We start from the raw sequence: 25,197 nt of genomic DNA, 5'->3' as shown, positions 1-25,197 counted from the left end.
CTGGAGTCTTAGACATGGGTGGTGAAAAGTGAAAAAAAACCCCAACCCAATAAATGACAGGTCTTTACACCATGGTTTCCTGTGTTGGGTTGCTATGCCTTTGCTCAGTGCTAGCCTGCTTTGCAAACAGGTGAATTATTTACAACCAGATGCTTACCTTAACTAGTAGTGCTCTTCTGTGCAAACCTGTCAAAAAAATCTGTTTCACATAACTTCCAAGCTAGAGGGGTCCCTGCAGGACTGCTGGCCCACAGGGTTGAAAATGGAGCAGCTTCCTTGGGCTTGGAGGAAAACAGAGCAACTTCCTCCTGCCCCAGGGGCTGTGGCCACCTGAGGACAGGACAGGGCACGTACCTGATTGCCTCAGTCCTTCAACCACCCCACTCCGGAGAGGTCAGCGGGGAATTAAGCAAGCGGGCTGACCTCCATCCCCTCCTGCCCTCTGAGCCATGCAGGCACCAGCGCTCACAGATCCACAGCTGGCAGCCACCTCAGTGAATCATCTGAAACTTTTATTACACCGATTTGGTTTACAATCTTTGTACTTTGATATTTCCAACAAAAAAGGCAACATTGTGATATACTGTTTGTACATATATAGAGAGACAGACAGAGCTAGATCATATTGACAGAGTTGAAAAGTAAAAACTGTTTCCCAGTGTTCACAAAATAATTTGTTCACCATTTACCTGCTTCTTGCTCTGCCTGATGGATACAGATGCCCGCGGTGCCGCCGGCCCCCAGCCAACAGGACCTTTACCTGCGCCGTGTCATGCCCTTATAGATCAGAAAGGATGGAGTGTGAGGCTGTCCCCGGCGGCGGTGGCCGCGTGAGGGGTGCTGACAGGGCTCAGCCCCAAGCCCTCGCAGGTCCGTGTAGCTCCCTTCCCAACTATTTATGGATGCTCCAGGGGCTACATCCACCAGAAATCCCAACCAGCGGCAGCAGCTGTGAAAGCTCCCCACACAGGCATCTCCCACTCCTTGTTTCCCATCCTCGAGACCGAGGTATTGAATAGATTTATTTCTTTTTATTTGCATTTACAAAATATTTCCACTGAATGACACACCTGAATGAGATGAAAACTCGTGTTCAGAAACAGCAGAAAAGACCCAGATCGGCATCAGGCTGATGAAGGAACAGCTTCAGCAGCGAGGGTGGGGTGCAGACTTGATGGGGGTGGCCCGGTCCTGGGCAAGCCTGCCTGTAGTGCCAAGTACAGGGCTGTGTCTGGTCAGCCAGTTGTGCAATGAAAGCTCGTGCTGGGAGGGCAGCAATGAGATCCCTCAGACATGCTAGCAGACGTGTGAGGTGGAATTGGCTGCCAGAGCCAGTGAGGAACAGGGGTGGAAAGAAAAGGGCTTAGGAAAACCTATCATCACCAGAACAAACGTCGACTTGCTTTCCAGGATACTCACAGCTCCTCTTCCTGCAAATGGCCGAGGCTGTTAACACCACCTGAGCACTCTCCAAACCCCGTCCTGGGCTGCCACATGCAGGAACACCTGGACAGGTAGCTGCCGCCTGGAGAACCCTTTGCCTTCCCTCCCATCAATCTCCTGGCCAAAGAGCAAAGCCCAAACCAAGCAGCCTGCACCACCCACCCACACCCAAGACGAACAGTCCCCTATCTGCCAGTCTGCAAGGGCTGAAACTATTTCAAATGCCGTACAAGCTGGTAAAAATGAAAACCCTGACAGCAACAGCAGGTTGTCTGAGTGTGAACACTCCCATTGTTGGTGGGTCACTTGTCAGCTTCAGCTCCGGTTAGCGTGGTGTGGGACTGCCTTGCTGGGAAGGGCACGTGCCAGCGCAGGGCCAGTACGGACCCCTTAGCTCTCCCACAAGATCCATCCCCAAGGAGTACTGCGGGGCTTTGAGGATGGGGGTCAGCTGTGGGTCTCCATCTGGAGGTGGGAACGACCTCTGGTGCCTTGCCTGGGAGCTGGTCTTCCCTCCTGATGCCATCCACTGATGCAGCGTGAGCAGCACAGCAGCAGAGGGATCCCAGCCAAGCTGGGAGCATCCCCCCACCTGTGGGTCTGTGCCAGAGAGACAGGGAGAGACACGGGGTAGCCGGGAAGTAAAGGAGGGGGAATGACACAAGGACTTGCACTTGGACTACGCCAGTGGGTGCCCCATCGGGCCGGAGCAGGGGCGCCCGGCTGGCTCCCTCCCACAGCAGATGGCCAGCCCTGCTTCCACAGGGCTGAGCACAGCGTGTGCGGCAGCAGGAGCCAGTGGCTGGTTTCCCAAGCCTGGCGGCTTCTGCTCACAGCGACCCAGGCATCAATTTGCAAGGTGTCACGCTGGCATATGTTGTAAACAGGACGGCAGGTTGATTTCGAGCACTGACTCGGAGTGGAGGAGCAGGCTGCCACGGGGGTGGGCAGAGGCTGTACATGGAACTGGTTGCTGTGTTCAGCCTCCCTTTGCTCCCATGGAGCTGGATTTGTCCACGCTGAGCTTCTGTCCCTGCCTGCTGGGTACCTAGTGGCCCTCTGCACAGCCAGCTTGCTGCTGGCTGGGGTTCAACCACAGCAGGAGAAAACGGGGAGGCCTGTGCACTGACCCCATGACAGCACAATAGAGCCGTCTCTGGATTAGGTGAGGGCTTGGGCTGGGGCAGGTTACAGGGGTAAACTAGGACACTGAGCTGGGTAGTACATGGCACATTTGTAAAACATGGCACCAAGTACTACCGGCCTGAAACACGCAGGGTGCGGGCCACAGCCCTGCACCCCAGGCAACCGATGCAAGATTTGATCACTGGGGACCCACCGCTTTATCCTCTCAGCACCTACGCCGCACCAGCAGCCTCCCTCCAAACTCCCTCACCAGCTAGCCCCAGCCGGGACCCACACATTGCCCTGCTGACAGGGCACTTTTGGCTAACCAAGACCCCCTCCTGCTTCTTCCTTCGGTAGCAGTGAGGAAGAATGAAGCCTGAGCTCAGGCAGCTGGGAAGCTGGGGAGCGGTGCGGAGCCAAGTCCTGCATCGGCTTCCCTAGGTGGAGGGGACAGCTCAGAAATGAAGCGTTCCTCCTCCCTACAGGCTATGCCTGAAATAGCCAAGCCTGTCAGATCCCTGTCCCCGGCTGTGATGGATTAGCCTCTCCAAGGCACAAGGCAATTTATTCATTAGTGACATTTACACCTTGTGGCTGCATTAGCCATCGCGGTTTGGTGACACGTGCTCAAGCTGTCAGTGCCGGGCTCGGAGGCAACATCGCTGCTCTGACAATGCAGCGAGGCTTGGTCTGGGCGCCTCGGCTTGGAAACACCTCCTGCCCGTCTCCTCAGCCAGGGCACGCACAGCCTGCTTCGAAAACCCATTTCTTTCCTGGGCTTCTCCATCAAATGCCCTGCTCCTTCCATTTCCCTCCTGCCCTGCCTGCCTCGCAGCACTGCTGCTCCAGCACAGCAGCCTCCTGCCTTGTGTCTCCCGTAAAAACCACCACATCTGCAAAGCCTTTTACAGCTGTTCTCATACAGCCTCTCCTCTCCACATCTTGTGGAGCGTTCACACGCTCTTCTGCCCTCCGCACCTAGCTCTGCCATCAGCTGCACCTTGTTCAGCTCACAGCAAAGCTGCCCTCGGTCCCAGCGGAGAAGCAGAGCCCATGGTCAGAGGCTCCCCCAGCAGACACGCTGCTTTCACTGTGACGCTGTCCCCTGGTCCCGCACTGCCACAACAGCCGACCTGCCTCTCACCAAGGCTCTGGAGATCAGGACCACCAAAATGTCAAGGCCATCTGTTTTCCAGCCGCGGTCTGTTGAATTTACCCTGCCTACAAAGGTTCAGAGAAGTGCTGTGAAATTCTCTGGGAAAGCCTAAAGTGATGCAAAAGTGAGGCCAGGATGTGCTGCAATGCTCTGCAGGCTGTGCTGTCTCTCCACCAAGCAAGCACAAGGCACGCCAGGGCAGGGAGCATTGCTGGAAGGCTGTGCGCAGGTGAGCCAGCAGGTTATGGCGAGGTCTGGCCACCAGTGTGCCTGAGGCCACCACGCATCCACTGGTGTTTCATAGCTGGCCCACGGTGCCCGGCAGGGAGAGGATAAAAATGATGCAAATGCACAGCTTCAGAGGAGCTCAGGGGAGTGAGGTGCTTTGGCTAGCTCAGAGGAATGACAGTTTGCACATCAGGTTTGGGGAGAGTGAGAAGAGCTGGAGAGTGTTGGCCAGGGAGCAGATCCAGCAGCAATCCCGTCTCAGGCAGCCAGCAAGGGATTAGCTTGTTCTCAAACACAGCTTGCACCACGCTTTTATCCCTGCTCCCTGCCACTCGCTGCAGCAAATGTGACACTTCACACCATCTCCTCACAAAAACTAGGTCAGGAGTTTCTTCTCACAAGGAACAAGCAATGCTCTGTCACCCTGCAAAGCCCTTGTCGCAAGGACGGATGGGTGACACCGGACCGAAGCCACAAACACACGAAGCCTCTGCAGGGCCGTGTGGGTCCCAGCCGTGCACCTGAGCAGGCAGAAGCCACCCTGCCACGCACACAGGCTTGGGTGGACGGCCAGGTCACATTCCAAGGGCAGAGGAAGACTTCAGGCTTCAGCCTCCTTTCCTGACCAGCCTACCCTACTGCAAAGCCACAGGGCCACTATCTCGGTCTTCCTTGAGTATTTCATCTCCACCAGCACTGCACATTTCTGACAGAGCTGGCTGGAGTGCTTAAACCCACCTCACCATCAAATATTAATTTTTTTAAGCAAGGAACAGCAACCTGAAACACTTCCCACAACTGGTACAGCCTTTTAGCCTCATTTCAGTTTGAAAAAGCTGTTGGCATTTCCAAAGTGAAATCCTGTTATTTTGGGGTCTAGTCATCACCGCTTTTTCCCCAGCTGGCTGAGCGGTCTTGTGCATGCTGCTTCATCAGACTCTTCTTCCCTGCTGCTCGGCCCCTGGGGACCGGCTCTCCCTGGGGGGGCAGGTGCAGCACAGAGCCCACCAGCTTCTGGCTGGGCTGAGCAGGAGGTGACGTCTGCTCTCAGCTGATCCTCTCTCTGCACTTGCTTCTGGAGACAAGTATAGATTCGGGCTTCGGTTTTTCCAAACGTTTTCAACCTGACTGGTTCACGGGCTGCCATCCAAAGTCCGAATTCATGGCACGGCAGCTGACAGTGCTGCTAATGGACGTTGGGACCATGGGACTGATACAAAATACTAAGTCATCTCACCACATTCTAGCTAGGCTTTTTCTTTCACTAATGTGAGTAGCTAAGATCGCAGAAGCAGCTTGTGCTGATGGAGAGTGAAAGAATCTCATGTGTCTGTGTGTGAAGTTACTTCGCTCTACAAAATCCACTAAATTATAATCACAGTAGGTGATCCATCCATTCCCGAAGTTCGAAGGACTGGGGAGGGTTCAGGATGGGCACCGATTTCTCACAAGCTTCATTTCCCCAAATGGAGTTTACAAAAACCAAACGAACAAAAAGGCCCAACAAAAACAGTCTTCCTCGGGGAGGGTGGGGGAGGAATAAAACCCACTTCACTTAACTTTCCAGCAGCCACTGTGCTTATTCTCAGTGCTGGGTGGCCACGCTGCACATCGTAATGGGCTCCTGAAAACTTGGCAGCTTCTGGAAGTGTTGCATAGGTGGATGGTGTACTTGTTAGAAGAGACTGTTTATAAGCTGCAGGAAGAGGAGCTTGCTGAACTCCACAAAGAAACTGTCCCTCCCCCAAGACAGACAGACGAGGTGAGGAGGGAAGGAGGAAGGGGAAGCCACGAGGCCATAGGTCTTGCAGGTTCGGTTCTGTCCTTGCGACCTCTCTTCCCTCGTGTGCGGAAAGGCTACGGTCCTGTGGGAGAAGGCTCCTCTCCCAGTGCGGTGCAGGTCAATTTTTTTGTTAGCTTGCTTTTGAGGGAGCTGGCAAGATCGCATCCATGGGCATAACGTTTCTCTTGGCGGAGCAGCTGTGATGGAGGCAGTAGAGCAGAACAATTCAACCCACTGCTTGCAGAGACAGTAGACATTCAACATTAATTCATGTTGGCCAAGACCCAACATGAACTCTATGCATCAAAGCAACACTGTCATAGATCAATTTGTCTGGACTCAGGGACAGATCGCTCTGAGGGGTTGCTAAGCCAAGCTCACACTGGTATATTACCGCTGGCTTCAATAAAATTACAGTAGGAATGAACATAGCCCATTAATTTCTACATGAAATGTGACTAAGCCCCTTTCCCCTTTTTCCAGAATGCCCACAGGGAAAAAAGTCCTAGGTGGGCTCAGCTCAGCCCCAAGGCCCCACTGGGCTCCCAGGTCCTATGAACTTTGGTCCCCAAACATACCTGGTTCAGTGGAGACTCTAGGCCCACGTGCATCACAGGAGGCAGCATTACCAAACAGAGCTAACACTTTAACCACGTCCCATTTCTGAGATGATCTGGATCCAGATCATATTCATATAGACCTTATTCTAACCACCGAATATGAATGAAACATGATTAGAAGCACATATCACAAAGTGAGACTTACAGCTCTTTGCTAACACAACTTCTTGGTGGTGGTGGTGTGTTTCAGACCCACGCCCTACTGCTACTGCAGCAGAGTAGGAGCACACTGCAGCAAGGTTGTACCCTGCTAAAAGTAACACAGCGCCCTGGTGATATTAGACAGCAGCACTGAAGCCATGGTTGGAAAGGCTGGAAGGAGAGCTTAAAAGCATTATTCTTCCCACAGGCTAATCAGCAGGCACTGTTTTACTGACATTGGATGCTACCTCACTTGCTTAAACTTCCACTTAACACACCTTTTTCCTGCAGTCCCCTCCTCATAGGCATCCATCAGTCACTAAACAGCTCTGCAGCCTCTTGAGTGAAGAGACAACAAAGAGGGCAGGGGCGGGATGAGTCTCTAACGTGCATTTTATGGAGAGCATAAAGAGAGGGGTGTGGAGGGCTGTGTGCTCACTTGACAACAGAAAAACAGCAGCTTCCCCAGCACTAATCCTGAGTATTTGTTGCCTGGAGTGTGTCCTCGGCTATAAACTGAGGTTCCCTCTCCCTGCCCTAATGAATGCCCCCTACAATTGCTCAACCCAAAAGCCTTCTCTGAAATCTGCCTCCTTGGTGTGGTCTGCATGATACACAGTGAGCTCAAGAAGCATCACCAGGCTGGCCGGTGTCACCAGGGTTCTGCACAAGCAAAGTGCTAAGCACTATCATTTGGGAAGCTTCCAGCGTGTGCTCAAAGATGGATAAATGGGTGGTGATGTATCCTGAAGATCAGCTAATCCAGAGCTTCTCACACACATTCTCCCTCTTTCTCTAGTTCAGGAAAGCTGGAGAACTTTAAAGTACCTGGCGAGTATACCAGCAGCAATGGGAAACACCAGACAGCCCACACTTATTGTCCAGCCTTGCAGCAGTAAGGACTAAGCTCTCTTCTAGGGAGGTATCAGCACCAGGAAGAGCCAGGAAGAGGAGCTGGCAGCATTCCCAACTCACTCGTCCTGGTATGCGAGGAAAGCCTGCTGCCAAGTGCAATGCTGGGCCTGACTCTCGGCCCATGGAAAGCTGCAGTGGGTGAACCGATGGGTGAACGATGTATGGAAACAACCAAAGCCACCTGACTGTGGAGATCCTCTAGTTATTGCCCCCTCGTACTGACAAGCACCTGGCTTGCACCTCCCCAGAGGGTGATGCAGGCTGTCCTGCTTTCCTTGCATAAGGGGCCAGCAGCTCTGCGTATTTCGCTCACTTTGAAGAGATCTTCTGCACCAGAAACAAGGACACAGCCACCCTGACACACCAAGGCATGGCTCGCAACTTTGGCCCTCTCCTCTTTCCCAGGCTGGGCTCAGAGCAGAAAACATAGACTCGCTACACAGGGAAAACTTCAGCACCACCACGCAAGCCAGGGTTTGCCCAGTGAGATCCTCGGGGACTGAAGACCCTAGGATTGGTGAAGGGAAGGCTGCAGAGAGCAGATAACGCCTGCTTGTGTCAGGCAGGCCATGGGGAAAAGGAGCAGAGCCAATTAGACTCACCAGTCAATGAAGGAGAAGTAATGGGATTAAGATACAGCAGGGAGAACTCAGGTTAGATATAAGGGAGCAGGCTATCATGAGAGGAGCAGACTGGGCCATCGAATGAGCTGCCAAAGGAATCGTCATCGCCGACACAGACACGGCAGAGAGCAGACACAAGTCTGCAGGAAGAGCAGACGCCTGACTGCTGCTCAGCCTGGAATGGTGGCGGGTGGATGCCTGTGTGCTGGGGAGATGGGACCACTCCACCAGAACAGGGACAGACCCACGCTGGCCATCTGTGCTAATAACCTGAGCCACAAAGAGAATTAAAGCAGCTGCCCAGGGCATGGGGGTCCCTCACCAACACTTAGGAGGAAACCCATACACGCACACCCTTTCTGCCAGCTGCATCTCATGCCAGGACCACGAAGGGAGAGCCCAGTTGTCTGCCGTGAGCTTCCCTGCCTGGCTAGACATGCTGCCCTGCCATTGCAGGCAGGGAGGAGAGGGAGCATAATCCCAGTTTCAACCTGTTCTCTTCAGCTCCACCACTTCTGTGCCAAGCCACCAGGCAGCTCCTGTCCCTCCTACTACTCTCACATGCCCAAGAGTGCCAACCCTCTTTCCTGAGCCTAAGACAGGGCAGGAGGGTCTCCAACCTGGCAAGAATGGAGAGGGCTGGACCGCAGAGGGGCGGCCCCACCAGCTGCAGTGGGGTAACAGGACCAAGCATATGAGGAAAGGGATCTCCGAGAAAACCCGGCATGCAGCAGGAAGCACTGGCTAGAGGTCCCATTTCTCAGGGTGCTGTGGGTCTGGGATGGCCACAGACCATGGCACTGGGACAACATCTGGGACCTGGCTGCAGCCGGCAATATGTGCATGGGAGAGGTGTTCAACCGCAGGAGGACTCTGCGTGGATGCTGCTGGCCACAGTAGCAGCTGTGCCTCAAAGATACACGTGTCCACCTGGACAGGCCACCTCCAGAATACAATTTTGCAGGTGAAAATGGGGCCAGAGGAATAAATGGAGGCAATCTCATCAAAAGACCCAGAAAGAGCCAAGGACAAAGCGCCTGAAAGCAGAACTCTGCTGCAGGTGCTCCAAGACAGGGGCACAGAGACCCTACTAATCTGTCCTTATTCTGAGGACTGTCTTTGCCCCAGGGAGATAAAAGGCCTGCCAAATCTTATATAGATCCATCTGTCCGAGGCACCTTGGAGGCTAGAGATGGAAAGATGAGCCATCACAGCCTAATTTAAACAATGTGTAAGAGATTTCAAGGAGAACATGTTGGGAAGGACAAGCAGACCACATTCCTCTCTAATGACCCATTGCAGCTTCACTGACTGAAGGTCTCCTGATTCACTGGGACATACAAGCACGTACCATTATCTCCCCAGAGTCACGAGGACCCTCAGCATTGGCCTTGACTCACATTAGGCCCTTGGAGAGAGAAGCACAAGCACACAGCAAGCCAAATGTCACCACTAAGCAAGGAAATCCCAGGGCAGCCAAGGGGGCTGTAGCTGCTTTCACCCAGTCTGAATCTGTGCTGATAATAATGAGAACAAAATGTAGAGAGATGTGTACACACCAGAGACCTTATGCTTCTCAAAGGGACCCTCTTACTTAAGCCAATCTCTAGTCTGGTAGTGAGAGTAAGGGCAGATGACAAGACAGAATCACAGCAGAGTGAGATTTCAAGGGACTTTCTGTTCAAACCACTGTTGTTTGGTGGAGTCTAGCACTTGGAATCCAGAAGGACAAGCTGACTGGAAGAGCAAGAGACACTGACCAGGACACACAAGGCACAAAAGCAGAACAGGTGGCTCTGGGGGCAAAGCCAACAGAGCCTTACAATGTCCACAGGCACTGATCTCTCCAGGCTTGCCAGCAAGAGAAGATTTTCAAAAGAGGAATGATGTGGTGGAAGGGTGCATTTGCAGCCTCGCCAAGACCTGGGAGGAGAAACAGCACAGCAGTACGACTAGAGAAACAGATCCTTAATTAACAGCTGGCAGGAGGAAGACAGGCTGGGCTAAATACAATGGCTCACTGTTTGCTGTTATGTCTTGCCCTTCTGCAATGGATGCAGAGGCAGACACCAGGCTCAAATGCCCAGGTGCTAACGGACTTGCTCTGGTCACCCAAGACCTGCTGCTCACAGCCATTGCTTGCCCCAGCTGACAAGGGAAGAGTGGTGAGGCCAAGAGGCAGTGCTGTCTGGAGAAACCGCTGGCTGATTTGGCATGCACTCCCCCAAACTGCTGACCGAAAAGGAGATGGCTTTTCTGAGAACAGGGACACATGAGATCCAGGGATGTGTTGACGGAGAAGGAAAAGCTGGGTGCCTGCATGCTGCAGCCACTGATGCAGCTTCAGTGACACGAAGGCTCCTTGCCCAATGTCACCAAGACCCTTTCCAGTGAGATAGAAGGGGCAGCACAAAGCTCAGAGCAGGCCAACCTGCCCTGACAAGAGCAAGGTGGAGGAACCCAGGGGCTAATGGGCTACACAGAGGCCACCTCACTTCTCACCGCCTGACACCCCTCTGTAAAAACCTCTGTGGTGCGAACTGCTTGGTTTTAAGCAGGTTCCCCTCTAGCATATCCCCAGCCTCTGTTCTGCAGAGCATCCCTCATGGCAGATGCCTCCCTGTCTCCCACCTGTGGGTCCTGCACCCACAGTGGGACCCCACAGAAAGGGACTCCCTTTGCTCCTCATTTCCTCAGCCCAGGTTCCTGATGCTCCAGCGTGCTTTTGCATTTCTCCCTCCCAGCCCTTCAGAGCTCTCTGCCAAAACCAGGCTGCCAGGAGCCTGCAGTTCAGAGTCTGAAACCAGAGCCCAGCCTGATCGCATGCAAAATTCACTCTTACAGACATGCACCAACCTGCTGCTCTATTATCAATAGGTGAACTGCACCTGAACCTACCAGAGCCTTCCTCGATGCTCGTCTGAACCGACCAGGACTCACTTCAAAGGCAGGAGGAGACCCCAGCCACTTGACACCCCACCTATTACCACAATGCCTGTCCCAGTGCCATCCTTCCCCCCTTCCCCAGCTCGCCAGGGGGTCTCCCACTTTTTCTTTCCAGCTGAGCCCTCCTCCAGCAAGTGGATCAGCAGTACCACAGATCTCCACTCCATCTGGGTTTGGACATTCATCCCTTCCCTGGTGCTGCCTGCCTGCTGTAATCCCAAACAGAAAGCCCTTTACCTAGGGGATGCAGACTCTCAGAGTCACTGGTGTGCTGAAGCTTCCTAAGGAGCCGAGCCTGGGATCCTCTGGAGGTGGTGCCATTCCCAGCAGTGAGAACAGAGTAACAGTCGGAGCGTGGTCTAAAAAAAAAAGCGGGGAGGGTGGGGAACGGTTGGGGGGGAAGGGGAAGAGCTGGATTCGTGGCTTTCAGCCTTTGCTCTAACCTGCCGCTCAGCTCCACGTGCCTGGATGCCCCAGACCTTTAGGCACAGGCAGTTACATGCCGTTCCCAAGGGGCCCACTCCCCTCCACCCTGCAAGGGGTCTTGCTCCAGCGTGGGCAGCGGGGTGGGCAGAGGTGCAGCAGGGCGCTTTCTGGTGGCTGCTGGTTCCTCGGAGCACGAGCCAGCCTGGAGCCAGGGCTGGGAGCCAAAGCACCTCCCTCCCTGCATCAGGCCTGTCTTTTTATTCCCCCCTTTGGATCTTGATGCCATGAATTACGGTTTGGGGTTTGGTTTGGTTGGGTTGTTTCTTTTTTTTTTTTTTTTTGCATGTGGTGGTCGGTTTAGAGTTCTGTGCCGTGTCAGGGGGAGCATTGGCACTCACCCCTCCAGGAGGTCAGAGCCATGGCAGGGGGAGCTTTTGCTGGCTGCCGGAGCGAGATGCCGTGTCCGCTCCAACCTAATGTCCTCCTAGGCCATTTGCCTCCCCTGTGCTGTCCCCAAATCCTGCACTGGCTCGGGCCAGGCACCGGACAACGACATCTCACCGCCCTCTGCTTTCACAGTGAGGTCTCCACACAGGACCCATTGCGGTGGAGGTGACGGTGGTCATGGTTCAGGCAGCCTTCGTTGCGGTGCACGATGAGGATGGGGAAGTAGAGGGCATCCTGGTAAGGAGGAGGGTCTTCCTCCTCCACAGTCACCTGGCTGGAGAGGCGGGTCTGCTCGGTGGGGCAGCTCTGCTCATTCAGGCTCCCGCTTCGGCTTTGCCAGAGGCAGCTGCGCCGTGAGCCGTACAGGCGGCCCAGGGAGAAGCGGCTGCTGCTGAAGGGGATCCTGGGGCTGCCGTTGCAGATGCTCAGAGCACTGCGGGAGAAGATGGAGGAGCTGCTTATAGTCCTGTGGCACCGCTCGCAGTTCTGCCGGTAGCCCCCATACCGGCAAGCAGAGTAGCTGGTGCAGCCGGAGAGCCCCACCAAGTCCATCAGGACCGCTTCTGAGTAGCTGGGTACCAGCTGCTGGTTGGATCGGATGTGCCACTCCAGCTCAGTGCTGTCCACCGTGTTGACGCGGGGCATCCTCCGGCAGAAGGAGCGCTCCTCAGCCGGTGTCACCGCCACATAGTCGAACCCAAAGAGTTTCTCCACGTGGTAATGGACGTAGGAGGTGCGGTACTCATTTAGCACCCGCAGGGGCCAGGATAGGGTCAGCAGAGCCGCCACCCAGAAGACATAGTGGGATACATACCAAGGAAGGTTGTCTGGGTCAGAAAAGGCCACCATGTATTCCTTGAAGTCCACGTTTTTGAGGTGCATCCCCTCCCTGGCCTCCATGTAGTCATCTAGCCCCTCGTTCTCCGTGAAGAAGCGGGCCCGCTGGGTCAGGTAGGAGTTCTCCGACTCCACGTTGGCAAAGCTGAAACACTTGGTGAAGCGGAGCCGTGTGGCCGGGTAGCTCTCTAAGTCAATGAGGTCCTTGGAGATGTCCTTAACTCCACAATTGGAATAATCAAACTCGGCCTCTGCCACATGAGTGTTGACCCGCTCATGATACACTTGGGTGGTGGTGTAAGCATCCCCATTGCGGTAGCGGGTAACCTGCCGGGTCCTGCGGACGTAGTGGTAGCTGATGGCCTTCCACCAGATGCAGGGAGTCGCTTGCTGCATCCGCTGCACACGCTCATGCACACTCTCCACATCCACCTTGTACTGCAGCTCGTTGCGGGTGTAGCAGTGCCAGCACTCCACCAGGTACACCACGTAGAGCATCACCAGGAAGGCCAAGGGGATGTAGACGTAGCCATTAGAACAGGGGCTGTCGTGGTACATCATGGACTTGCCCTTGTAAGCGCTGTCAAAGGTCAGCCGGGTCACCTTGGTGACGTGGCACCAGGTCATAGCTCCCATGCAGCCGTACATGAGGAGAGACAGCAGCAGGCATTTCCAGTGGGACTCTCGGCACAGGGACTTGCTGAGAGACTGCTTCACCGGCCGCTGCTGCTCCAGGGGACCGGGGCGAAGGGGAGAGAAAACAAGAGAGGAGTCAGTGGGGGCCTGGGGGAGGGGAGCAGGTAGCAGGGGGCCATGGTGGCATCTGTAGCTCTGCAAATGGGGACAAACAGCAGATGCCATGGGGCCCCTAGGCTCAGCGGGAGGCCAGAGGCCGGGATCTCCCCCAGGACGACAGTCCTGCAGCACAGATAACTGTCACCCCCCTCTTCCCTTCGTGGTGCTCTGCCTTGGGAGACAGCCAGAGCCCAGCTGGACATGGAGGAGAGCAGCAGAGGGCAACTCTGCCAGCCTGCCCCCCAAGCATCCCCCTCCTTCAATGGGGAGTAACCCCCACACTTCCACGTCCTGGCGAGGGGTGCTGAAGCACAGCAAGATGGAGGCTGGAGGATCTCCCCCACATACCTCAGCTTCTGCGCCCATCCCACCAGCACAGGCAGCTCTAACCGATGGGTGTCCCACCTGAACACCTCTCCACAGCTCCTCCCACTGCGTCTCTCACCGCTCGCTGGCACACAAGTCTCTCCCCCTTTCCCAGTAACGACCAACAGCAACGTTCAGATTTCTCCCACCAGAGCAGCATAAGCAGCCTGGGGTGCCTGTAAGATGGAGAAACAGACCTCCTGCAACTGGGAAGGTCTCTGGTAATGGCAATTCCCACCACAACACTTGGCAGCCCAAGGGGCTCTGAAGTGCTTCTCAAGTGCTTTATAAACCACACAAAAGGGAAAGTACTTTTCCGTGACCTCTGGTGGGAGAGAAAGCAAACACGGAATAACATCCTAAAAGGTGTTCAGGCTGGAAGAGAAGAGCACCCTACCAATCTGCAGCAGCAGGGAGGGCAAGCGGCCAGTCAAGGCCGCCAGCAAATGTCCCTACTTGCACTGGGATTCGGCTGTGACAGCCCACACTTCTGGAAAAACTGCTCGCAGGTCTTTCACGGTGAGAAAAGGGCAGAAGTTCAGCAATAGCACTTTTTAAAGGGATTGCACTGGTGCCTTCACCATAGGAACCGTGTAGGGTTTCACAAAGGCTTAAGGAAACCTCTGTCACTCTGCAACACCCTGAAGTCTCAAGTATTGAACCAGCATGGTCAATGAGACATGATATTATCACACCCAAAGGGAAACACATGCAAAGAGATTATTTGCTTTCTTATACAAAAGATTTCATCCAGCAATTTCCAAAGGTGTGACCTGAGAAGGAGGGGGCAAGAACCCCAGCCTTGTGCAGGTGCCACTGAAGTCACTAAGAGACCTTCAGCTCTGCTGTCCCTCCCCAGCTGCACGCAGCACGGCTCCTGAGCTCACCTCCACCACTGCAGGGGCTAACACCAGCTGTAATGACACCACTCGCGGCAGTGAAGTCCAGGCCTGGCCCCATCCCTCCTCTGCTCCGCAGCGCACTGGGCTGGAGAGGTCTCTCATCCAGGGATCCCAAAGAGCTGAATGGGCTCATGCTGCTAGAAAGTCAGGGGGAGGGGGGCACTTTCACTCTTGCATGAAAAGGGAAGTTAAAGCAAGAACCAGATGTCACAAGGCACTGGCAGGTCTAGGGACAGATCTGGGCCACCTCTTTCCTCTGAGAAGTCCCCCTTGCTCTCCTGAAGAGCCCCTCAGCCCTGGTGTGGTCCCCTAGAGTCCCACAGACTAAACCTTCCTCCCGACACCTTGTCAAAGCCTGGCCCACCCCATGACAGTGGGACTTGTGCCACTGCAATTAGCAGGGCTGGATCCAGGCCAAATCTCCAACTGAGGTTTCTCTCCCAGAGGCAGGGAGCTTCCCTTCCTGGCCACCCCAGCAGCCCGCCTGTGAGGAGCAGAGCAAGCGGCACATCCTGCTGAGGATCCTGAGCATCAGTAGTGCTGAGCTCCCCTCTTTGGGGCCACTGGCTGAGAGTGAGAGCTGGTGACAGAGACAGAGCCCAGGGAAGGCAGGTGGGGCAGTGCTGGCCTGCAGGCAACAGGGAAAGGTGTGGAGCGCTTCTGCTCAGCAGCTCTGGCACGGGTGCACGTGCACCCCAGTCTTCCCAGTGTGACCCACCACCACAGCAGCCTTACAGTCACGGGGCAAGAATGAACCCAGGTAAGAGAAAAGGGAGTGAGGACTGAAGGTCTCCTCTCCCACAGCTGCCTTCTGCATTGCAAACCTTCCCCAGCGGCAGCAGCCCCAGCTGTGAGGCTCTAAGGGGACTGCTAGGCCAAAGGAGGAGCATGGGGAGGGTCTGAATGGGGGCTTCAGGAGATGCAAGGCACACACTGACCCTGGGGCGTCTGTGGGGCAAGAGGACCTGCACAGAAACAGCACCTCGTTGGGGGAACGGATCTGCAGATGGAGCACAAAGAATAAAGCAAAGCATTCCGCTCGCTCGTTTGCCAGGTTGGGGAAGGGGCATCAGTGAGACAGATCTTCAGCCAGGTCCACCTCGGAAAAGCAAATTCCACCTCCTGGTTGCTCCCCGGCCCCTCACATTCCGCACTGCCTGCACTGCCTGCATCGTCCTGCTCAGAAGGACAATGCTGGCTGTTGCCCTGCAGAGATGCAGGCAAGCCCTGCTGCGGTTACCCACCCAGGGCAGGGCGGCAGGGAGCGCGATGCAGCTCAGGCTTGGTTCCAGAAACCGTGTTAGCACGGCTCTAGTCCACACATTAGTCTCCTCCTAGGACTACGCAGTATTTAGATACTGCAGAGCTTTAACAGGGTCACGCTAACCCCTGCTCTAAACTGTTTACAACCCAGTTTTGTCCTAGGTTTTTGAGGCAAAACACATACACATCAGCCCACGCTGGTGGGGTTTCTGAAAGCTGATCAAGTGCCAATGACGGGATACAACCACAGCAAAGACGGAGGAGGAGCCAGCTGCAGAGTCTAATCCCAGTAGGAACTGCAGCATCCCTGCTCCTCTCCCGGGCTGCAAAGGACTCACAGGAGCAAACAACCAGCTCCGCGGCTTCCCCCCACAGAAGCAGCTAAATAAGGTTGCCTCCTGGAGCTCTTAATCAGCCTTGGAGAAGTCCAGCACAGCAAAGATGCAGATGAAAAAGCTGGGGAAAGCGGAATCCTTTCTGTCCCAGAACAGTGCCACTAGGAGGACAGCAGGCTCTGATACAAATGCCGTCATCATCTGCCCACTGCAGTTTGATGGAAGCAGGCGAAAGGCTTGCCCTACTTCACTGCAGACAGGGCTTCCCTCCATCACTGGGAGCTTCCCTCATTGCTCAGGCTTGAGCACTGGAGAGGGGTAAGCAAATTCACTATCGCAGATACACCTAAACATCTCTGCAGTGCTAGAGGGCAGAACTGGTCCAGCCGTGGCTTGGCCATCCTTTTTGTGGGATCCCAGTCAACTCCCCGCTCTGTGCTTCAGTTTACCATGTAGAACACATGGGACAACTCTTACCAGGCACCTAGGTGCTAACTGTAACACACATGGGGAAAGGCAAGGTGTAGACTGCTGCTACAGCCTCCCCTCCCTCACACGTAGTGTTTGCCTCTGACATTGCCCCTGAAGTGAAAGGAGATGAAGTCCTGCACCTGTAGCTGCTGCTCTGAGATGCACAGGAAGGGATGGAGAGGATGACTTATGAGCAGCAGTGAAGGAAACGGAGATGCCTGCAATGCACAGGGCAGAGGCAGTAGAAGAGGAGGACCCCATCACTGCTTGCACTAAACTCCTAGGAGAGTTGGGGAATCCTCTTCTCAAAAAAGCCTCAAGGGGACAAACCTGCCCAGCACCCCAGTGGCCAAGCGCATCGGCCAAAATACCTTCATCACTCCTACAACCTTGACCCTGCAACTCTGAACACTAAACAACTCCAGAAATCCTTCAAGCTCTTCAAGCTCCTCTCTGAAACAACCTGTCCCTGGCACCATCTTCCATCCCCCTGTTTAACAAGTGTTCCTGTGTCCTCAGCTCCTGCACTTCTCACCTGCCTCTCCCTGCAGAGACCTGCCTGAAATCTCCGATTCACCCTCAGAATGCTAAGCCCACACTTTACAAGATGCCTGGGAGTTCACAGGGTTAGTTGTCCTAGAGACAGCCCTCTACGGGCTGAAAAAATGATTCAAAAAAGCCATAGAGCAGCAGCCTGAAGGCACAGGTAACTCCTGAGTGCCAGGTTATGGCAGCAGCCTGCAGGGGACTCCAGTGGGACTCCCGAGCATCAGTTTCCATGGCCCTGCCAATTTGTTTACATCATGCAACAAATGAATAAGCCCTGTTCCCTTTGACCTCAAATCCCCAGAACAAGGCAGGTGGGAAGGATCTAGTCATTTTGAGGAATTTGCACCATCTTCCAAGGCCCTGGGCAGACACTGGCAACTCCTGGCCAAGATGGTCCCAGCAAACAACCCCATCACATCCCACAGCCCAGATTCAGGAACTACCTGCCTAGAAGAGCTGGCTCAGCCCCAGGCTGTCAGTGTTGCCAACCGCAGAGGAAAGGGGAAGGCTGAGCATCTAGGAGCCAGGGAACCCTGCCAGCAGCCAGCTCCTGCAATGGTACCAACGTCTCCATTTTACACGCCAACTTGGAGGAGGACTGGTTCCTTCCATCCGATCCCACCCGAGCAACAGGACAAGGACATTTTTTTGTTTGTTCCCAGGCTGAAGAGCTTGTCCCCTGGCATTTCCTACCCTCCAAGGTGGAAATGCATTGCTGAGTGAGATTCAGCTCACCACCATTAAGTGTAGGTGTATGTATGTGATGCCAACAGGGAAGAAGGGCTCAGCCAGCTCTGGCCAGTAGCTCTTGCTGCTTGCCTTGCTGGGACAAGCTGAGCAGCACCTGAAGCCCAGCCTGGCTCCTAGACACAGTGATCTGAGATATGTCAAGATGAAGCACCTTCAAACAGGACAAAGCATGCGCCCCATTTTCCAGTCCCCGGACATCTCCTCTGGCTCCCTGCAGGCCCTGGCCAATGGACAGGTGGGATTCAGCCACACTCCCAGGACAGGTGGGATTCAGCCACACTCCCAGGACGCTCAGCAATGTTGGTACCAGCAGTTGGTTCTGACAGAAATAAGGACATCACACTGCCAGTGTGGCCTTACACAGGCACTATAGGGGAGCAACACCCTCCCCTCCTGGTGTTTCTGAAGACAAGAGGATTGCCCTAGGTCAGTCCATGAATCCAAGCCCGCCACTAAGGTCTCTCCTCATTGCATCAGATGAGACACCATGGCACTGTCAGGAAAGGCTGCAGCTTTCCTCTCCTCCACCAGCTGCTTCACACAAGTCTGTGATAGCTTCTGGCCGCAGGAAGCGTGCCCTTAGCCTCCACGGTGCAGGTCATGGACTGCAGCTCTTCTGCTTGCTCCCACAGGGTAAGATTATACTGACACCCTAGTTGGCAGCCACCACAGAGCAATCAAAGGCCATACGATCCACTTGTAATCCCTGCGAGCCAGGGGACACTGTAGGCAAGGGAAATTCACCCGGGCAGTGCCCCTGTTACACTTCTTTTATCCAAACTGGCTCTTGCTCTGGCACCTCTCAAAAGCTGTGGTGCCCTCTTGAATGTAGCACCAGCACTTCCAGGGCACTAGGGGCAAGACACCATGTCCCAAGCATGGCACAAGCATGTCCTCATGCTAAAAAGGCACCTTATGGTTTAGCTACCCAGGCCAGGATCCGTTTGGAGAGCCTGGGCCCGGGGTGCCACGGGTTGTTGAATGGAAGCAGGAAGAGAGGAACAGCCGCAGAGCAGAGTATATGGTATTTGTACAGCTTCCCAGTCCTTGAACTTCAGCATTCCTCTCCTGCAATTATTTATATCTAAATATAAGTCTGCATATATATAATAACTGTGCACGGGCATGCATGTTCTTCCTAAGCCAAGGAGGCAGAGAATACCAGGATTATGCAGCACTTGCTAACTGCATCTCCTCAACAGCGGAGGACGAGTGATGCACCAGCTTCTGAGCATCCCCCCCAAGCTGCCCTTTGAGCTGTGGTCTCACCGGTGAGGACAACCCACCACACCAGGAGAACGCTGCCCTTCCTATGCTGCCTAGCTGCCCTGCATGGACCACCAGCCCCATGGCATAAGGTGGGTCTTGCTAGTCAGCGCAGTTGGTTTCTCCCCCCCCTTGGGAAGCCCAAGCTGCAAGCAGGATCTGTGGAGGCAGACAAAGGGGCTCCCGCGCCTGCCTCCCCGCACCGCTCCCTATGCACTGAGCACCCTGCTCCTGACCTGCTTTGGCATCCGCTGCCTGGAGTCCAGAGAACCCATCAGCTGCGGGGGGACTGCAGCATACCTGGAGGCAAGGCTGTACGGTACCTGGCCTGCCCCAGCCTGCGCCTTCCGCTCGCCCCAGCCAACCTGCAGCCGGGAGCAGCCACCAGGCTTCGCCGCGTCCCCGAGCCCTCTCCCCCGCTGCCCACCGCGTCTTCCCTCGCGGTGACCCGGGCAGCCGTGCTACCCCCTGGCACCCCCCTAAGCCGGAGCGCAGCAAGGGGGCCCTCCATACCCATTCCTCCCAGGCGTAACAACCCCTTCCCACTGCAGCAAGCCCATGCAGCGCCCCGCGCTCCCCTCCCGTGCTCTCCCCGCTGCCCCTGCACCCAGCCGCCCCCCGCCCCATCTCCGGACGGCGCTGCCCGCTGCGCCCCTTCCAGCCCCGCGGGCACGGGAGGGCGACGGAGAAGCGGGGCCGGGGCGGCCGGGCGGGCAGCCTGCCGGCGGCGGGCACCGACGGGAGGGTTTCCTCGCCCCCCCCCCCCTCGCCGGCCCGCACCGCGGCCCCGCGGCCGGAGGAGGGGAGAGGGGCTCCCGGCGAGGGGGTCCGTACCTGTGCGGGCAAAGCCCGGCCCGGCCAGCGGCGGGGCGGTCAATGAACGCGCCATGCAAAGCGGGCGGGGAGGGAGGGTGGTTGGGGGCAGCCCCGGGCCGGGGGGGGCGGCCGCTCTCTCCTCACCTCCTCTCGGGCCCCCTCCGCCTCCTCCTCCGGAGGCACCGGCGTGCTGCTGCCTCCCTCGCTGGCGGCGGCCGCCGAGGCCGGGGGGGACATGGCGGCGGGGGCGCCCCGCTGGCGGTGCCTGCGGGCTGGGCAGCCGCATTATCCCGCCCGCCGCCGGGCGCTGCCTCGCCGGTCGCCGGGCGGGCGGCGGGGCGGCGCGGCGGGCGGGCGGCGCGGCGGCATGGCCCGCAGCCGCGGCACGGCGGCCCCCGGCCCCGCCGCAGCGCAGCGCCGCTCCCGCGCCCGGCGCGGCGGAGGGCGGGCAGAGCCGCGGTGGGAGGGCCGCGGCGGAGGCGGGGGGACGGGATGGGGATGGGGATGGGATGGGGATGAAGATAGGATGGGATGGCGACGGGATGGAGATGGGGATGGCGGGGGGATGGGGACGGGGACCGGGATAGGGGCAGGAGGGGACGGGATGGGGATAGGGATGGGGATGGGGGCGCGGCTGGATCCACGCCCTCCCGAGCGGGGCAGTGGGTGACCTTGAGGCGCCGGCGGCAGGGAGGCAGGGATGCAGGCAGGGAGGCAGGCAAAGAGGGAGGCAGGCGAGGAGGGAGGCAAGCAGGCAGGCAGGGAGCCCTGCGCGGCCGCCCCTGGGGAGCCCAGCCGGCAGCCGAGCTGCCCTCCGGGCGCTGCCGGGGAGGGGCTCCCGCTCCCAGCCCCGCCGAGGGGGCGTCAGGCTGGCCGGGGCAGCCGGGCAGGCTTCAGCCCCAGCCAGGCTGTTGGTAGGGAGGTGAGGGTTCCCCGTGGGTTTTCCTTCCCTTGGGATGAAGTGGGAGAGCTCAGAGGACCAGGAGCGCTTTGCCTGAGCTCCAGCTGTTTTTCTAATCCACGGGCAGCCCCAGCTGGTCTGGGGGGTAAGGCTGACCATCAGCACTAACGCTGGCACTCAGGGGAAAACCTTAGGTCAGGCAGTGTCTTCACTGCTATGATCTCCACTGGACCTAAGGATGCTCACTGGCTGTCATGGAGCTGACTGCAGTGTATTTCACCTACAGGCCTACCCTGTCTCATTGCAGGGATGAGTGAGAGTCTCTTCAGACCCTCAGTCTAAACTCACAGTAGCATCCTCAGGGGACACACACAGAGCCCAGGAACGATCCAGACTCATCTAGGTCCAGATATTGCAAGTAGAGCCCAGCTTCCTTGACAGTCTTGGGAAATCAGATGTCTCTGCAGGTAGTTCCCCAGATCCCAACTGGGGAAAAGCATAAGCTGCAGGATTTGCTGGGAACTGGTTCCCTTTTTCTGAGCTCTGGGGCTCAGTCTTGGCGCTGGGATGAGTGGCCACTCTATTGCCCGGGATGGGGAAGGAACAGTCCGTAGGCCTGATGGTCTCACTCAAGGAGACACATCCGAGGGGAACTGCCAGCCACTGCTTCTTATGGGAATAGGTGTGACAGCCGGGGGTGATGCTGAAGGAGCTAGTCTTCAAAAGAGGCTGGGGATGCGTTTCCTCTCGCCTTCCCCTGTTTCCATGGGAACAGCAGCAAGCAGGAGCAGCCTGCTCTGAATTTCATGGCCTACCGCTCAGACACCCCCTGCCCAATCCCCTAAGCAGACTTTGGCTCTCGAGGGTTTCAAACCCATCCTCGTGTGATGCCTCCAAGGAGAGCTCACCAATGTGAATGTGTACCATGGCAGAGCAAAGAGGCACAAGCTCACAGCTGCCACAATTTCTGTAGCAGCACTGCTTGCACACTAATAGACAGTTGCAAACAATTTGCATATGTATACGCAATTCTGCTTTTTATAGCACTAGGGACTCCTGGAGGAAGTGACCTCAGCTAGACCAAAAGGCATTTGTGGTATGATCACCCTCCAGGAACAGCTCTGGTTTTCCCTCAAAGGACTACAGGAATGTCACCCAAAAAGAGAAAAGCAGAAGGGTGGAGGGGGAAAAAAGATGAAACAACTTTACATTGTTGCATTTAAGAGCCCATGATGGCTTTTTCTCTAGGGAATTTGTCCATTCACTTTTGAATTCGTGGTAGCTTTGGACTTGTAGATGCTGCATGCATTCTGTGGAGTTCCACAACACACGCACAGACTCAAGGAACAGCTTCCTTCGATGGGCTCATTTTGGGCTTGTTATCTGCTGGGACTAACCCTTGGGAAGTGGGCTGCTGCCACCCCTGTGGAGCCACCCACACATTGCTCTGCAATTTAGCCTCTGCCAGTGGATTCAGTGGCTCCTGGTGAGGCAGAAGCAGGGCGGTTTCTATCAGGCATCTTTGATACTCGTCCTGGCAGCGTGTTTTCTGCATCTTGGAGATGATACTGCCAAGCACATCACCAACTATGCTATTTCTGAGCTGAGGTGTCACAAAGAGGTCCTGTGCCCTGCTCCATCCAAACTGAAGTTGTACATGTTCTCAGCCATTTTCTGTGGGAAACAGGTATGTGGCAGGTTTCAACCCTCAGATAGGAACCTGAGGGAGGCCATGGCTGATAACATATTACAAAGAGCACAGCCCCCCACCTCCCCCCCTCTGAAGACTGTGAGAAATAAGGCTATATGATGCATAGGCCTTTTGGAAACTGAAGAAAGACAGCTAACATCCAAGACTGTTCTGTGTCACCATCAGAGGGAGATCCCAGCAATCCTAATTATAACACACTGCCTTGAACACTCAACCCTCCTTCCTTGAGAGCAAAAGATGAAAGTGTCTTTGCTTTAATATGTGAGAATCCCCTCTTGCCTCCCCCCCCCCCCCCTCAGGTTTTCCTGTAGGTTTCAGGATGCTCCACTGGAAGATCATGCTGGAGAGCAGGACATTTGTGGTACAGGGGCATTTCTGATGTGACAAAATGATTTCAACCATTTTCAGAAGCAGGGAGGCTTTTAAGAAATACGGCAACTGAAGTAGAGGTGGTGTCCTTACTGGGATGTCAATAGGTTTGTTCTCCAGATACCCTGTATCTGCTGCCCTGCAGAGACATTTGTATCTATTCCAAGCAGACATAAAGCATTAGATCATATTAGCAGTATTCATTCACTTTCCATAATGCATCAAGCCAGAAAAAAAGCATCTCACACTTCTGCTTCTGATGGTTGTAGAAAATAGCCTTTTCACTCCTGGTTAAGTATGTGTTTAGTTGTTACCCATGTAGTAAATTTGCATTTAATTGCTGGAAAAAATTTGACAGAGGCTGCATTTTGAACTAGTTGACCATAGACATCTATTCTTGTGCTGGTATTTGTAGCCTGAATATAAAACTGGATTTTGCAGCAGTGTGTGTGTGTCTGTGTGTCTGTGTGTGTCTGTGTATATATACACACCCAACATTGGGTTTAGCTTTATTTTGCTCAATAGGCTAAGCATGATCAAAACTTAGCCTTTTGTTCTGAAGCAGTCGATGATTCCTAGCAGTCTGCTGGGTTTTTTTGTTTCTTAAGAAGATGTGTTGCAGAGAATCCCCTCATGTTAGGATGCAGGATTTTCTAAGCTCAGAAGCTAATGCCTATTACATTTAGAAATTTCAAGGACATTTTGTACTGGCTGCCTGAGCCTTCCAGAATCCATTGCTCCAGTTGAATTACTCCTTATTAATGCAACAAGGGGAATGTGGGTGAAAGAACGTGCCTCTTGCTCCAGAAACAGCATCGCTTTGCCATTGCCCAGCAGTGGTATTGACTACGCAGGTGCTATCTACCTCTGCAATCATTGTCCTCAAGGAAATCTGTGTCATTAGTTACATTTTCCTCTACTACGCTCAGACTTCACGTCTGCTGGGAGGAGATCCAGGTGTGTACCCCTTTTTTATTGTGGGAAGGAAACCCATAGGGGTCACTAATTTGTGACTGGGGAACTAGTTTCTGTTCAGCATCACTAGACAGGGGTCCGCATCTCCATGGGCAAGATGCCATCAGTGCACAAATGCACAAAGTCTTAAACCTTGTGAAGTAGGTGGGTTTGTAGCTCCTGCCCTGGGGTGCATTTCACAGATTAGAACGGCTGTCATTGCAAGCTCTTTGATCCCTGCTCTGATTCTTCCCTTCCCAACAGGCTGCCTGTGTGCAGTTTGCCTATATTCCAGCAAGCCCCATGAGAAGATTTCTTCATCACCACAATTATTTGTGAGGCTTCGCAGAGGTTCTGGCTCATGTTAAATGACTTTTCTCTCTGCAGCAGCCCAGCAGGATACCCAGGGCACTCCCTCACATCCCCCCTAGAAATGAAAAGCAGATTCAGAGCTGCCCAGATGCTGTTTGAGAGTCCTCGGGACATTTGGTCTGATACAGCTCTGGAGCAGTGGCGACCACCCCAAGTGCCTGGAAACTGAGCTAAATCCTCCCCTGGCAAATGTTTCAATCTGCCTGAGATTTTGGGCCCATCACTTCTGAAAGGAATAAACCACGGAAACTAATGGCTCAAAGAACTTAGCCTATGCCTAGTTACCATCCTGGGAGTCACCTCCTTGAAAGCAGAAAACAGGTTTCTGTTCCAATATGCCTTCCAGTGCTGAGCAGCTGAAGCTGACACATGCTGGTCCAAGAAAGCATCCCTTTTCCACCCAGCTCTCCACATGGACCTGGGCAGGTGGGGGAGATGAGTCTTTTCTAGGAAAGGGGCTAAAAGCCCACTGCAGCACTGGCTGCATTACTTAGGGGCCATCGCACCAGCCAGGGCTAGTGGCAAGGTCCATGGAAATTCCAAGGGGAATGGCTGCAATCCCACCTTTGGTGTGCCAGGAGCACCCGTTACCTGGGCAACACGGTCTTGTTCATCACTTATTCATGGCACCGGGACTCCTCTGCCCCAAAGGATGACCACCTGCCCTCTGCATGCCCTGTACTC

At 55.1% G+C, this 25,197-nt stretch overlaps 1 protein-coding gene across 5 annotated transcripts; it reads right to left on the bottom strand.

Moving 5' to 3' along the window:
* Positions 1-491: 491 nt before the first annotated feature.
* TMEM151B (transmembrane protein 151B) lies at positions 492-20,631 on the bottom strand. 5 transcript variants are annotated; one of them, XR_008734994.1, is made up of 4 exons: positions 20,351-20,585; positions 11,427-13,419; positions 11,221-11,342; positions 492-5,972 (listed from the first exon to the last, which is right to left on the bottom strand). XR_008734994.1 is itself a non-coding variant. In XM_055726059.1 (2 exons), exons 1-2 carry the CDS (start codon positions 20,441-20,443, stop codon positions 11,983-11,985), a joined length of 1,530 nt encoding a protein of 509 aa, XP_055582034.1. In that variant the 5' UTR covers positions 20,444-20,585; the 3' UTR covers positions 492-11,982. The 5 variants fall into 5 exon arrangements, 1 of the variants encoding a protein (XP_055582034.1); XR_008734992.1 differs by having other exon boundaries at positions 492-5,935; XR_008734991.1 differs by having other exon boundaries at positions 492-5,935; positions 11,221-13,419; positions 20,351-20,631.
* Between the last annotated feature and the right edge of the window lie 4,566 nt (positions 20,632-25,197).

Source organism: Falco cherrug, chromosome 13, assembly GCF_023634085.1.
Source record: "Falco cherrug isolate bFalChe1 chromosome 13, bFalChe1.pri, whole genome shotgun sequence".
NCBI classification, from domain to species: domain Eukaryota; kingdom Metazoa; phylum Chordata; class Aves; order Falconiformes; family Falconidae; genus Falco; species Falco cherrug.
This window is presented reverse-complemented; position numbering and strand designations above follow the sequence as displayed.